General features: G+C 42.2%; 1 protein-coding gene and 1 long non-coding RNA gene across 4 annotated transcripts in view; both read right to left on the bottom strand.

Annotated features, from left to right (window-relative positions):
- The window catches only part of LOC139420860 (protein C1orf43-like), a 65,133-nt gene extending 53,010 nt beyond the window's left edge, over nt 1-12,123 (bottom strand). Inside the window, exons 1-8 of one of the 3 annotated variants that reach the window (XR_011635552.1) lie at nt 11,861-12,120; nt 6,244-6,345; nt 6,056-6,155; nt 5,894-5,947; nt 5,287-5,453; nt 2,512-2,570; nt 1,438-2,414; nt 763-1,284 (exon numbers count right to left, since the gene is read on the bottom strand). Coding sequence is in view for 1 of the 3 variants with exons in the window: in XM_071171225.1 (XP_071027326.1) it covers nt 2,204-2,414; nt 2,512-2,570; nt 5,287-5,453; nt 5,894-5,947; nt 6,056-6,155; nt 6,244-6,345; nt 11,861-11,923 (756 nt within the window). In the remaining 2 variants the exon portion in view is untranslated. Of the gene's footprint in view, nt 1-762; nt 2,415-2,511; nt 2,571-5,286; nt 5,454-5,893; nt 5,948-6,055; nt 6,156-6,243; nt 6,346-11,860 lie in introns of those variants that run through there. The other 2 variants (XR_011635553.1, XM_071171225.1) reach the window with 2 other exon arrangements.
- LOC139420869 (uncharacterized) overlaps nt 763-15,036 on the bottom strand; it is a 247,742-nt gene continuing 233,468 nt past the window's right edge. The window contains exon 2 of the long non-coding RNA XR_011635554.1: nt 763-1,894. This is a non-coding gene — a long non-coding RNA (uncharacterized lncRNA). The remainder of the gene's footprint in view (nt 1,895-15,036) is intronic.

Genomic DNA, 15,036 nt, shown 5'->3' with positions numbered 1-15,036 from the left:
TGGCTGGGATGGAATGGTATTAAACAAATCAAACACCTGATTTTTCATGTTAGTTACCGTTCAGTTCTATCCATTATCTCCTCACCAGCCTCCTCTGGTCCCAGTCATACACACAACACAAAACTCATTAGTTTCAAACACACTTCTGAAGCTGTTCACATTTGATTGGAGGAACATTGTGCTACAATCATCCATAAATCTCTAGCCTGGTCCCACATCTGTAGGTGCTTTAGATAACTCCACTGACGATTCATATGAGCCTGGGTACCATACCAGTCCATTTCTGCTGTAAGAGAGAGTGGGGATTGGTTAAAGCAGAAACTGACTGGAACCCAGGTTTTATAGCCAACTCACAATTCATTATGAATATATCAGACTGGAACCCAGGCTATATAGCCAACTCACACCTCATTATGAATATATCAGACTGGAACCCAGGCTATATAGCCAACTCACACCTCATTATGAATATATCAGACTGGAACCCAGGCTATATAGCCAACTCACACCTCATTATGAATATATCAGACTGGAACCCAGGCTATATAGCCAACTCACACCTCATTATGAATATATCAGACTGGAACCCAGGCTATATAGCCAACTCACACCTCATTATGAATATATCGGACTAGAACCCAAGCTACATAGCCAACTCACACCTCATTAAGAATATATTACGGTTTTAGTATTCAACCATGCATACATACTAATTTAATTATTTAATTGTATTAACATCATCCATTCAAGAAAAAGGGCACATAACATGAATGCTTTATTCTAAATAATTATCTTTAAAAATGGAATACAAAAACAGATTTCAGCAACAACAACAAAACCTTGTAGACTAAAAAGTATAATCATTTTTATGCAGCAAATAGACAACCATCAGACGTGGTAACATGTTCATTTCCTTGTAACACTAGCCCTAAACCAGAGCAATATATATGTAAATACATGGCTCTGCCCTAAACAAGTGCTGGCAACAGGACAATAATACTGGAAATGTCTAGCAGTAATACTGGAATAGCCCATAGTTCTTCTGTCCTGGTCCAGCTCAACAGTGACTAACCGGATTCTACTAATCAGCCTGATTGGAGGTGTGTTAGTGCTAGGCGGGAACAAAAGCCTACACAGCCTGTACTGTAGCTCTCCAGGGCCATTGTGAGGAACGCTGGTCTGCTATAACGTTAGTCCATCAATAGCTTAGTTAGCACATGATCACATTATAAACAAGTCTTACTATAACACTGTGCATTAATGCAGCGTTTCCCAAACTCAGTCCTGGGGACCCCAAGAGATGTACGTTTCAGGTTCTGCTCTAGGACGACACAGCTCATTCAAATAATCAAAGCTTGATGATTAGTTGATTATTTGAGTCAGTTGTGTAGTGCTAGGGCAAAACCCAAAACGTGCACTACTTCGGGTCCCCAGGACCAAGTTTGGGAAACACTGCATTAATGCATTCTGCATAGAAACTGCATGTAGCTTGTCTGGTCTCATCTCTTTTGCATAGCCCTACATGATGATCTACCTGCAAAGTCTGTGCAAAAGTTCACAACGATGTTTAACGTCAAATAAGCTTAAATCTAGTGCACTATTTATTATGTGAGATGCATGATAGATAGTAGGCAGTGTTTTTCCTCAGGACTAGCAAGGCAGCGTAATGTTACTGTCATTCCTATACTGCTGTGCTATGCTACTGTTAATCCTGCTGTGCTCCAGTCTTCCCAACTGTACCAAGTACCAACCCTACCAAGTCTCTTCTCTCTCTGCTGGCACTAACAAGTCTCTCACTAAACTAACTCACCAACCTCTTCTTTTACCACAAACCCCAGTATCTGTCACCTCCAGGAGCTCTACTTATCACTACCTTCACTTATTTTTATTGAACCTTTATTTAACTAGGCAAGTCAGTTAAGAACAAATTCTTATTTACAATGACAGCCTAGGAACAGCTGCCTTGTTCAGGGGCAGAATGACAGATTTTTTCTTTTCACTAGGCTATCTAATTTGGAAATAGAGAAGGAAAAGTGAGTCCAGTACTCGCAACAAAACAGATTTAAAGTAGTAGCAGAGAAGTTGTTGTAGTTTTCAGGTTGTTTTCTAGGGTTCTCAGTTCTCAGGGTTGTAGGGAGTTGCAGTTGTCAGAGGCAGCAAGTTGTCAGGAATTGTAGTTTCTTGTGTTATGCCATTGTAGTTCTCAGAATGTGCTTTCCAAGGTGTTGTACTTGTCTTTAAAGTTCTTGAGTTCCAGGAAGTGTTTTGGTCGTTTGGTGCGTTGCCCAGCTGACGGCAGGTATGTGACCTGGGAGGGGGGAGAGGGGGGGGTGGGCTCTGGGGTACTGGTCAAGTCTTTAGCTGCTAACTGGTGATGCTGGTCCAGACTGGTGGAACTGGAGTGGCTCTTCACACTGGGGAGAGAATAATAACTACTGGAGTCAAACTTGAAAAACCTTCATTAAAACACATGAGTAGTGCTTAGATAAATGGCAGTGTGTCTATACTCACACAGAGGCCAGTTCGTTCAGGGCTTCCTTGTATTTGACAAACTCTGCTTCTCCAAACACCTTCGGACACAGAGAGACAGACAGGAGTTACGCACTATAGACTAGAGGTCGACCAACTAATCGGAATGGGCGATTAATTAGGGCCAATTTCAAGTTTTCATAACAATCGGTAACAAATCGGTAATCATGGCTGATTACATTGCACTCCATGAGGAGACTGCGTGGCAGGCTGACTACCTGTTACACGAGTTCAGCAAGAAGCCAAAGTAAGGTGCTAGCTAGTAAGGTGCTAGCTAGCATTAAACTTATCTTATAAAAAACAATCAATCTTAACATAATCACTAGTTAACTACACATGGTTGATGATATTACTAGTTTATCTAGCTTGTCCTGCGTTGCATATAATCGATGTGGTGCCTGTTCATTTATCATTGAATCACAGCCTACTTCGCCAAACAGGTGAAGCGCATTCGCGAAAAAAGCACTGTCGTTGCACCAATGTGTAACAAACCATAAACATCAACGCCTTTCTTAAAATCAATACACAAGTATATATTTTTAAACCTCCTGCATATTTAGTTAATATTGCCTGCTAACATGAATTTTGCAGAACTTGCGTTCTGTGCAACAGAGTCAGGGTATATGCAGCAGTTTGGGCCGCCTGGCTCGTTGAGAACTGTAAAGACTATTTCTTCCTAACAAAGACAGCCAACTTCGCCAAACGGGGGATGATTTAACAAAAGCGCAATCGTTGCACGAATGTACCTATCCATAAACATCAATGCCTTTCTTAAAATCAATACACAGAAGTATATATTTTAAAACCTGCATATTTAGCTAAAATAAATTAATGTTAGCAAGCAATATTAAACTAGGGAAATTGTGTCACTTGCGTTCATTGCACACAGAGTCAGGGTATATGCAGCAGTTTGGGCCGCCTGTTATGACATAACATTGAAGGTTGTGCAATGTAACAGGAATATTTAGACTTATGGATGCCACCCGTTAGATAAAATACGGAATGGTCCCGTATTTCACTGAAATAATAAACATTTTGTTTTCGGTTTTGACCATATTAATGACCTAAGGCTTGTATTTCTGTGTGTTATTATGTTATAATTAAGTCTATGATTTGATATAGCAGGAGAGGGACGGAAGCTATACTGTTACACTGGCAATACTAAAGTGCCTATGAGAACATCCAATAGTCAAAGGTATATGAAATACAAATGGTATAGAGGGAAATAGTCCTATAAATACTATATTAACTACAACCTAAAACCTCTTACCTTGGAATATTGAAGTCTCATGTTAAAAGGAACCACCAGCTTTCATATGTTCTCATGTTCTGAGCAAGGAACTTAAACGTTAGCTTTTTTACATGGCACATATTGCACTTTTACTTTCTTCTCCAACACTTTGTTTTTGCATTATTTACACCAAATGGAACATGTTTCATTATTTAAACCAAATTTAACATAATATAATACATCAATAAAATCAATTTACTAAGTTAAAATAAAAGTGTTGTTTTTGTTCATTCAGTAGTGTTGTAATTGTCATTATTACAAATATATAAATATCTGCCGATTAATCGGTATCGGCTTTTCTTTAGTCCTCCAATAATAAGTATCGGCGTTTAAAAATAATAATCGGTCGACCTCTAATCCCAACTCATTTTTACAGATGCATTATAAGCTCAAAAATTACAATGACCGTGTCCATTTGCATGACAATTAATCATAACCCAAAATGCCTTGGTCATTACAACTCCAGTGTGTGTACAGTTCAGCTCGTCACTTAGCACATCCCTCGCCCTAAGACAGACATCCAAAGCATGCCATTGAAAAAGCCACCCGTCACTGTACATTAGTGCAGACGACCGTAACACGCGCACACAGTCACACACACACACAGTCACACGCACCTCCTAATGGCCAAGTAGTGGTGAAGAGGTCCCAAAGCCAGCTACAAGTCAGGTGTTTCAGACAGAAGAGAACAGAAAGCCAGGTACAAGTCAGGTGTTTCAGACAGAAGACAACAGAAAGCCAGCTACAAGTCAGGTGTTTCAGACAGAAGAGAACAGAAAGCCAGCTACAAGTCAGGTGTTTCAGACAGAAGACAACAGAAAGCCAGCTACAAGTCAGGTCTTTCAGACAGAGGACAACAGAAAGCCAGCTACATGTCAGGTCTTTCAGACAGAGGACAACAGAAAGCCAGCTACATGTCAGGTCTTTCAGACAGAAGAGAACAGAAAGCCAGCTACAAGTCAGGAGTTTCAGACAGAAGAGAACAGAAAGCCAGCTACATGTCAGGTCTTTCAGACAGAAGACAACAGAAAGCCAGCTACAAGTCAGGTCTTTCAGACAGAAGAGAACAGAAAGCCAGCTACAAGTCAGGTCTTTCAGACAGAGGACAAAAGAAAGCCAACACTTTGTTTTGGCATTATTTAAACCAAATTCAACATGTTTCATTATTTATTTGAGGTTAAATTGATTTTATTGATGTATTATATAAAGTTAAAATAAGTGTTAATTCAGTATTGTTGTAATTGTCATTATTACAAATTAATTAATTAATTTTAAAAAATAAAAATTGTCCGATTAATCGGTATCGGCTTTTTTGGGGCCTCCAATAATCGGTATCAGCGTTGAAAAATCATATTCGGTCGACCTCTACTATAGACCACTCAGTACTGAGTGGCAGACACAATGTCATGTGGAGACACAGGCATCTTTCTCTCCCCCAGATAAAATAAAGAGAGACACACACTGACCCCGGTGCCGTGGCGAGCGTTGTGGTAGCCCTCCAGCAGTGTGTCTATGAGGGAACTACGGCTGCTGCAGAACAGGGAATGGGAACTCCTCAGATCTAGAAGCCAGGCGCGGAATCTCCTCCCTGTCACAGCTGTGGGAGTCCCTCCCAACTCACTGAACGGAATATCTGACAAGAGATGAGAAGATGTTTTATGATCAAATTGGAGTTATGGATCTAGAGGTCGAAGGCCACTGATTTATAAGGTAGTACAGTAGGTGAAGAGGATGTGCAGCATTATAAACTGGGTGGTTGGAGCCCTGCATGCAGATTGGCTGAAAGCCGTGGTATACCACAGGTATGACAAAACATGTATTTTTACTGTTCTAATTACATTGGTGACCTGTTTATAATAGCAATAGGGCACCTCGGGGGTTTGTGGTATATGGCCAACATACCACAGCTAAGGGTTGTATCCATGCACTCCGCGTTGCGTCGTGCAGAAGAACAGCACTTATTGCTTGAGTATACCATAGTCACAACATAATGCCCCAGCAGGGGGTGCTGTTGGACTGGGATGATGACAGTGAGATGTACAGGTCAGGGTGAAACAGCAGGAGAAGACTTACCAGAGTCTCTTATGGCATCTAGTGCCCTCATTCTGTATAGGTAGTCATAGCAACCTGAAAAACACACACATAGATCATCTTTTTTAGTTTACAGAGGGCTACTGTAGCTGTAGAATGGGTAGAAAATATATCTACATGATGTATGTGTATGTGTTCTCTCACCGCCACTCTGCAGTCTGTCGTCCTGTTCAGACAGCAGGCGTGGCTCAAAGCGGATCTCCTGAACCTTGGACAGACCAGAGTCTATCTCCTGTCTCAGCTCCTAAAGGACACAGGAAGGAGAGAAAATTAACACGTGTATAGAAAAATCATGTTAAAAATAAGTCAGACTGAGTGTGTGTGTGTCTTACCTTTGGAGCGTTGTGGCCCAGGGGTACATGTGGTCCTCTACGAGACTTCATGGCGAAGCGCATGATCTGCCTCTTCACAAAGATGAACAGCAGCACAAACACCTGGAGACACAGACCTCTGTACATTAGAGACATCAACCTATCCAGAGGAGTATGTTCTAGAAGAGACATCAACCTATCCAGAGGAGTATGTCCTGGAAGAGACATCAACCTATCCAGAGGAGTATATCCTAGAAGAGACATCAACCTATCCAGAGGAGTATGTCCTAGAAGAGACATCAACCTATCCAGAGGAGTATGTTCTAGAAGAGACATCAACCTATCCAGAGGAGTATGTCCTGGAAGAGACATCAACCTATCCAGAGGAGTATGTTCTAGAAGAGACATCAACATATCCAGAGGAGTATGTCCTGGAAGAGACATCAACCTATCCAGAGGAGTATGTTCTAGAAGAGACATCAACCTATCCAGAGGAGTATGTTCTAGAAGAGACATCAACCTATCCAGAGGAGTATGTCCTAGAAGAGACATCAACCTATCCAGAGGAGTATGTCCTGGAAGAGACATCAACCTATCCAGAGGAGTATGTTCTAGAAGAGACATCAACATATCCAGAGGAGTATGTCCTGGAAGAGACATCAACCTATCCAGAGGAGTATGTTCTAGAAGAGACATCAACCTATCCAGAGGAGTATGTTCTAGAAGAGACATCAACCTATCCAGAGGAGTATGTCCTGGAAGAGACATCAACCTATCCAGAGGAGTATATCCTAGAAGAGACATCAACCTATCCAGAGGAGTATGTCCTAGAAGAGACATCAACCTATCCAGAGGAGTATGTTCTAGAAGAGACATCAACCTATCCAGAGGAGTATGTCCTGGAAGAGACATCAACCTATCCAGAGGAGTATGTTCTAGAAGAGACATCAACATATCCAGAGGAGTATGTCCTGGAAGAGACATCAACCTATCCAGAGGAGTATGTTCTAGAAGAGACATCAACCTATCCAGAGGAGTATGTTCTAGAAGAGACATCAACCTATCCAGAGGAGTATGTCCTAGAAGAGACATCAACCTATCCAGAGGAGTATGTCCTGGAAGAGACATCAACCTATCCAGAGGAGTATGTCCTAGAAGAAGACATCAACCTATCCAGAGGAGTATGTTCTAGAAGAGAGATCAACCTATCCAGAGGAGTATGTTCTAGAAGAGACATCAACCTATCCAGAGGAGTATGTTCTAGAAGAGAGATCAACCTATCCAGAGGAGTATGTTCTAGAAGAGAGATCAACCTCTCCAGAGGAGTATGTCCTAGAAGAGACATCAACCTATCCAGAGGAGTATGTTCTAGAAGAGACATCAACCTATCCAGAGGAGTATGTCCTAGAAGAGACATCAACCTATCCAGAGGAGTATGTCCTAGAAGAGACATCAACCTATCCAGAGGAGTATGTTCTAGAAGAGACATCAACCTATCCAGAGGAGTATGTCCTGGAAGAGACATCAACCTATCCAGAGGAGTACAGTGCCTTGCGAAAGTATTCGGCCCCCTTGAACTTTGCGACCTTTTGCCACATTTCAGGCTTCAAACATAAAGATATAAAACTGTATTTTTTTGTGAAGAATCAACAACAAGTGGGACACAATCATGAAGTGGAACGACATTTATTGGATATTTCAAACTTTTTTAACAAATCAAAAACTGAAAAATTGGGCGTGCAAAATTATTCAGCCCCTTTACTTTCAGTGCAGCAAACTCTCTCCAGAAGTTCAGTGAGGATCTCTGAATGATCCAATGTTGACCTAAATGACTAATGATGATAAATACAATCCACCTGTGTGTAATCAAGTCTCCGTATAAATGCACCTGCACTGTGATAGTCTCAGAGGTCCGTCAAAAGCGCAGAGAGCATCATGAAGAACAAGGAACACACCAGGCATGTCCGAGATACTGTTGTGAAGAAGTTTAAAGCCGGATTTGGATACAAAAAGATTTCCCAAGCTTTAAACATCCCAAGGAGCACTGTGCAAGCGATAATATTGAAATGGAAGGAGTATCAGACCACTGCAAATCTACCAAGACCTGGCCGTCCCTCTAAACTTTCAGCTCATAGAAGGAGAAGACTGATCAGAGATGCAGCCAAGAGGCCCATGATCACTCTGGAGGAACTGCAGAGATCTACAGCTGAGGTGGGAGACTCTGTCCATAGGACAACAATCAGTCGTATATTGCACAAATCTGGCCTTTATGGAAGAGTGGCAAGAAGAAAGCCATTTCTTAAAGATATCCATAAAAAGTGTTGTTTAAAGTTTGCCACAAGCCACCTGGGAGACACACCAAACATGTGGAAGAAGGTGCTCTGGTCAGATGAAACCAAAATTGAACTTTTTGGCAACAATGCAAAACGTTATGTTTGGCGTAAAAGCAACACTCTGAACACACCATCCCCACTGTCAAACATGGTGGTGGCAGCATCATGGTTTGGGCCTGCTTTTCTTCAGCAGGGACAGGGAAGATGGTTAAAATTGATGGGAAGATGGATGGAGCCAAATACAGGACCATTCTGGAAGAAAACCTGATGGAGTCTGCAAAAGACCTGAGACTGGGACGGAGATTTGTCTTCCAACAAGACAATGATCCAAAACATAAAGCAAAATCTACAATGGAATGGTTCAAAAATAAACATATCCAGGTGTTAGAATGGCCAAGTCAAAGTCCAGACCTGAATCCAATTGAGAATCTGTGGAAAGAACTGAAAACTGCTGTTCACAAATGCTCTCCATCTAACCTCACTGAGCTCGAGCTGTTTTGCAAGGAGGAATGGGAAAAAATGTCAGTCTCTCGATGTGCAAAAACTGATAGAGACATACCCCAAGCGACTTACAGCTGTAATCGCAGCAAAAGGTGGCGCTACAAAGTATTAACTTAAGGGGGCTGAATAATTTTGCACACCCAATTTTTCAGTTTTTGATTTGTTAAAAAAGTTTGAAATATCCAATAAATGTCGTTCCACTTCATGATTGTGTCCCACTTGTTGTTGATTCTTCACAAAAAAATACAGTTTTATATCTTTATGTTTGAAGCCTGAAATGTGGCAAAAGGTCGCAAAGTTCAAGGGGGCCGAATACTTTCGCAAGGCACTGTATGTTCTAGAAGAGACATCAACCTATCCAGAGGAGTATGTTCTAGAAGAGAGATCAACCTATCCAGAGGAGTATGTTCTAGAAGAAGACATCAACCTATCCAGAGGAGTATGTTCTAGAAGAAGACATCAACCTATCCAGAGGAGTATGTTCTAGAAGAAGACATCAACCTATCCAGAGGAGTATGTCCTAGAAGAGACATCAACCTATCCAGAGGAGTATGTTCTAGAAGAGAGATCAACCTATCCAGAGGAGTATGTCCTAGAAGAAGACATCAACCTATCCAGAGGAGTATGTTCTAGAAGGGGGTGACACAATATAGAATTTGACAAGGCAAGATATACACTGTACAAAAATATAAATGCAACATGTAAAATGTTGGTCCCATGTTTCATGAGCTGAAATAAAACACCACAGAAATGTTCCATAAGCACAAAAATATTTGTGTACAAATTTGTTTACGACCCTGTTAGTGAGCATTTCTCCTTTGCCAATATAATCCATCCACCTGACAGGTGTGGCATATGAAGAAGCTGATTAAATAGCATGATCATTACAGTTGCACCTTGTGCTGAGGACAATAAAAGGCCACTCCAAAATGTGCCATTTTGTCACACAACACAATGCCACAGGTGTCAAGTTGAGGGAGCGTGAAATTGGCATGCTGACTGCAGGATTGTCCACCAGAGCTGTTGCCAGATAATGTAATGTTAATTTCTCTACCATGAGCCACTTCCAACGTCTTTTTGGCAGTAACCGGCATCACAACCGCAGACCACCTGGAAGGCGTTGTGTGGGCCAGCGGTTTGCTGATGTCAACGTTGTGAATAGACTGCCCCATGGTGGCAGTGGGGTTATGGTATGAGCAGGCATCCTTTTTTAGTAACCTTTCGGTTACTGGCCCAACGTTCTAACAAATCAAATCAAATCAAATTTATTTATATAGCCCTTCGTACATCAGCTGATATCTCAAAGTGCTGTACAGAAACCCAGCCTAAAACCCCAAACAGCAAGCAATGCAGGTGTAGAAGCACGGACAATGAACACAATCGCATTATATTGAATGCACAGCGATACCGTGACAAGATCCTGAGGCCCATTGTTGTGTCATTCATCCACCACCATCACCTCATGTTTTAGCATGATAATGCACAGCACCATGTCGCATGGATCTGTACACAAATCCTGGAGGCTAAACATGTCCCAGTTCTTCCATGGCCTGCATACTCACCAGACATATCACCATGTTTGGATGCTCTGGATCAATGTGCACGATGTGTTCCAGTTCCCGTCAATATCCTGCAACTTCGTTCAGCCATTAAAGTGAAGTGGGACAACATTCCAAAGGCCACAATCAACAGTGTCGCTCTGCATGAGGCAAATGGTGGTCACATCAGATACTGACTGGTTTTCTGATCCACGCCCCTACATTTTTTTTAAAGGTATTTGTGACCAACAGATGTATATCTGTATTCCCAGTCATGTGAAATCCATAGATTAGGGCCTATTGAATGTATTTCAATTGACAGATTTCCATATATGAACTGTAACTCAGTCAAATCTTTGAAATTGTTGCGTTTATATTTTTGTTCAGCATACACTGACACAGCTTGCATGTACTGTAACCGGGTGGAGGGGCCTCCATAAAGTCAACTACAGTAATCATATGATTTGTAACTGTCATCTTATTGGTCCCTTTGAATTATTGTTTATGATTAGTTGCAGGTATCACTCTGGAGAATGTACTTCCACTTGGGGGTATTCATTAGTCGGATTCCGTTGCAAAACGTTTTGAACCTAAAATCTCACGTAAACCCTGTCCACAACAGATACATTCTTAGTTCACCCAAATTACAAAATGACATTTTGGTGTCAATACCCTGTAAGCAGTCTATGGTATGACCGAAATCAATGCTTTAGTTAAGTTTCCCTGGCACTGTTTCCAAATACATTTGTGACATAAATATCATTTAGCATGTTCAAATCATCTATAAGTGACTTTGATGAGCTTCAGAACCATTTTGAGATAGTTTCGGATGATGCGCAAAAAATGCTAACATCGGTCCCATTGAATGGGGTTTGTGCCACAAATACTAAAAGGTTAGCATTAGGAAACAAAACCAAAGCAAGGGAAATAAAACCAAGGCGTGGATTGCTGTCATACCTTACAGGGTAAGGAAACCAACGTGTCATTGTGTAATTTAGGTGAATTATCCCTTTAATAAAAGCTAGCTATATTTTACTGTGTTGTGTGCTTTCCGTACAAGTGCCCAGTTCGTCTTCATTGCCTGTCATATAACCTGTTTATTGTTATACCTTGATTGACACTTCTGCTGTGTTACCTGTCTCTATACTGTAGCTAGCAAGCTAATTCCATTACACAGGAGTCCTGAGAAACGCAACAGCTAGCTAGTTTTGTCAAGCATTCTTTATATTAAGGAAAAACACGAGAACACATTCATTTAAGACTTACTAGACTTCCGTAGGCCATAACAAGCACTACGTTGACGCTGGAGAGAGGAGAATCGGACCTCATGTTGAAAGTCTTCGTCAAAAGCTAAACTAGCGTAGAATCAACAGAACTCACTCATAGTTCCTTTCAGAATGTACACGAGTGACTGTAGCATTAATTATCAAATCTCAGTTAATCCATTGGAAAATCTGTAACAACGAAGCGTTGACACTTCCCTGTTGGTGATATCGTTTGTTGACATCCGGGATTGTCACGTGATCTATTCCTTGCCTTCTGGTTTCGATGACGTAGCCGTAGCCTACAATGGTCCTTCACCGCCACCTGCTGTTCGACACCCCACGAAACACAGGCGCTCCTCTCCAATGAGTGAGTAGCAACCTCTATAGTGGTCTCCATTCTCTACGAACCAGTTAGTCGGTGAGAAACAAGAACAGTATTACAATCTTCTCATGTGCCATGAACTGTTTAATGTCATTTGCAACTGCTAATTTGATAGGCCTGTAGTAGGCCTAATATTGCCTTTGTAAAGGGGTTATGGTTATCTTATCCTCTGAAGCCTACGGGGAATAGTAGGAATCTGTCAGTTCTCTATGAAGGCAATGTGAGTTGGTTGATGATTTACGATCCTATTTGTCCCAATAAACAGAGAAGCCATTCTTCTGGAGGAGACTGCGGTGGGAGGCTGAAAATATGTCTGGAGTTGCAGATGTGAACATTGGGATCTTTCCCTCACATAGCCAGACCAGCGCTACTCTGTCCAGCAAAGATCTTCATTTACATTTTATATAGCACTAATAAAGCTGTACATGGGTGGAAACAGAAACTCTCCTTGTCCATTAACAATGTGTAGTACCCATCTTATTTCTCTGACTACAGTGTTTCCCCTATTGATTATTGCTTGGCTGGGTGGAAAATCCCTCAAAGCAAAACCCCGAGCCTCTGACACCAAAACATTCCATTTACAGCTAATGCTTTTGGGTAGTGGTCAACAGAGATGGTGCCTAGCCTATACAATGGCCTATACAAACATTGAACTGTCAAGCAAGCAAACCATTTATCTGAATTGGCATCTCCTGAAACTGAACTCTTTCTGCGTAAACATTATATTTTTCTATTTTTGTTTTTCTGTGATATATAGGTGACAAGTAAGTTTGCCTATGTGTTGTCATTGCATGGACTTTGGTCATTCATGATATAGATATAGGCTAATGTCACCATTCCATAGTCCATGATATCTTGGGGAGACTTTGAGATTGGCTCATTTGGCTGATACTGTATCTGCACACAGCCACGAGCCATCTGTCTGTACACTGTGACAGTCTAGTCCTCTATAACCCAAACCACTACCCTGCTTCTGTTATGCTACTGGCTGACTGCTACTGGCTGACTGCCACTGGATGACTGCCCCTGGCTGACTGCTACTGGCTGACTGCCCCTGGCTGACTGCTACTGGCTGACTGCCACTGGCTGACTGCTACTGGCTGACTGCCCCTGGCTGACTGCTACTGGCTGACTGCTACTGGCTGACTGCCACTGGCTTACTGCCCCTGGCTGACTGCTACTGGCTGACTGCTACTGGCTGACTGCCCCTGGCTGACTGCTACTGGCTGACTGCTACTGGTTGACTGCTACTGGCTGACTGCTACTGGCTGACTGCCACTGGCTGACTGCCCCTGGCTGACTGCTCTTGGCTGACTGCTACTGGCTGACTGCCACTGGCTGACTGCTCTTGGCTGACTGCTACTGGCTGACTGCCACTGGCTGACTGCTCTTGGCTGACTGCTACTGGCTGACTGCTACTGGCTGACTGTCTGTTACTGGTGGATTTAAGGGGTGATGGCTGTAACTTGTTGCTTCACTAGAGATTGCACAAACACATGTAAGTACTGTACCTTTCTTATTACAGATTATACATAAATGTTACAATGTTATATGTCACATGATCCGTCACGGGAAATGCTTACCTTCAAGCCCTTAACCAACAATTCAGATTTTTAAGTAAGCAAGAAAATATTTGCTATATATCATTAAAAAAAAAGTAGCACAATAAAATAACAACAACGTGGCTATATACAGGGGGTGCCAGTACTGAGTCAATGTGCGAGGGTACAGGTTAGTCGAGGTAATTGAGGTAACATGTACATGTAGGTAGGAGTAAAGTGACTATGCATAGATACTAACAGCAAGCAGCAGCAGCCTAAAAAAGGGGGTCAATGAAAATAGTCTGAGTAGCCATTTGATTTACTGTTTAGCAGTCTCATGGCTTGGGGATAGAAGCTGTTATTAAGGAGACTTTTGGACTTTGACGCTCCAGTACCACTTGTGGTAGCAGAGAGAACAGTCTATGACTTCGGTGGTTAGAGTCTTTGACAATTTTTAGGGCCTTCCTCCTACACTGCCTGGTATATTTTTTTATTTAACTAGGCAAGTCAGTTAAGAACAAATTCTTATTTTACAATGACGGCCTACCCCGGCCAATCCCTCCCCTAATCTAATAGTGCGCCCTATGGGACTCCCGATCACAGCCGGTTGTGATACAGCCCGGGATCGAACCAGGGTCTGTAGTGACACCTCTAACACTGAGATGCAGTGCCTTAGACTGCTGGATGGCAGAAAGATTAGCCACAGTGATGTACTGGGCCGTAAGCACTACCCTCTGTAGAGCCTTGCGGTTGGATGCCGAGCAGTTGCCATACCAAGCGATGATGCAACTAATCAGGATGCTCTCGATGGTGCAGCTGTAGAACTTTTTGAGGATCTGAGGACTCATGCCAAATCTTGTCTCCTGAATATATGAGTGAGTTAGTGAGCGAGCCGGTGACTGAGTCAGACAATGACTGAGTGAGTGAATGAGTGACTGAGTAAGACAGTGACTGAGTGAGACAGTGACTGAGTGAGACAGTGACTGAGTGAGACAGTGACTGATTGAGTGAATGTCTGCTCGCCCGCCTGCCTCTGTTTGTGTCTGTTTATATTCCCATGCAGTATAAACCGGTGTGGTTGTTCAGCTGCCCTCTCAGACCACATTCTGCTACTGAGAATAAACCATGCTGCCTTCACAGCCTTGGCAGTCTGAAACATCTAGAGGAAACAGAGGAATACTGCTAACGAGACAGTGTTCATGAAGGAGGAATACTGCTAACGAGACAGTGTTCATGAAGGAGGAATACTGCTAA

This window comes from Oncorhynchus clarkii, chromosome 2, assembly GCF_045791955.1.
Source record: "Oncorhynchus clarkii lewisi isolate Uvic-CL-2024 chromosome 2, UVic_Ocla_1.0, whole genome shotgun sequence".
In the NCBI taxonomy this organism is placed as follows: domain Eukaryota; kingdom Metazoa; phylum Chordata; class Actinopteri; order Salmoniformes; family Salmonidae; genus Oncorhynchus; species Oncorhynchus clarkii.
Note: the sequence above shows the minus strand (reverse complement) of the source record. Positions and strands in the feature narration are given on the sequence as shown.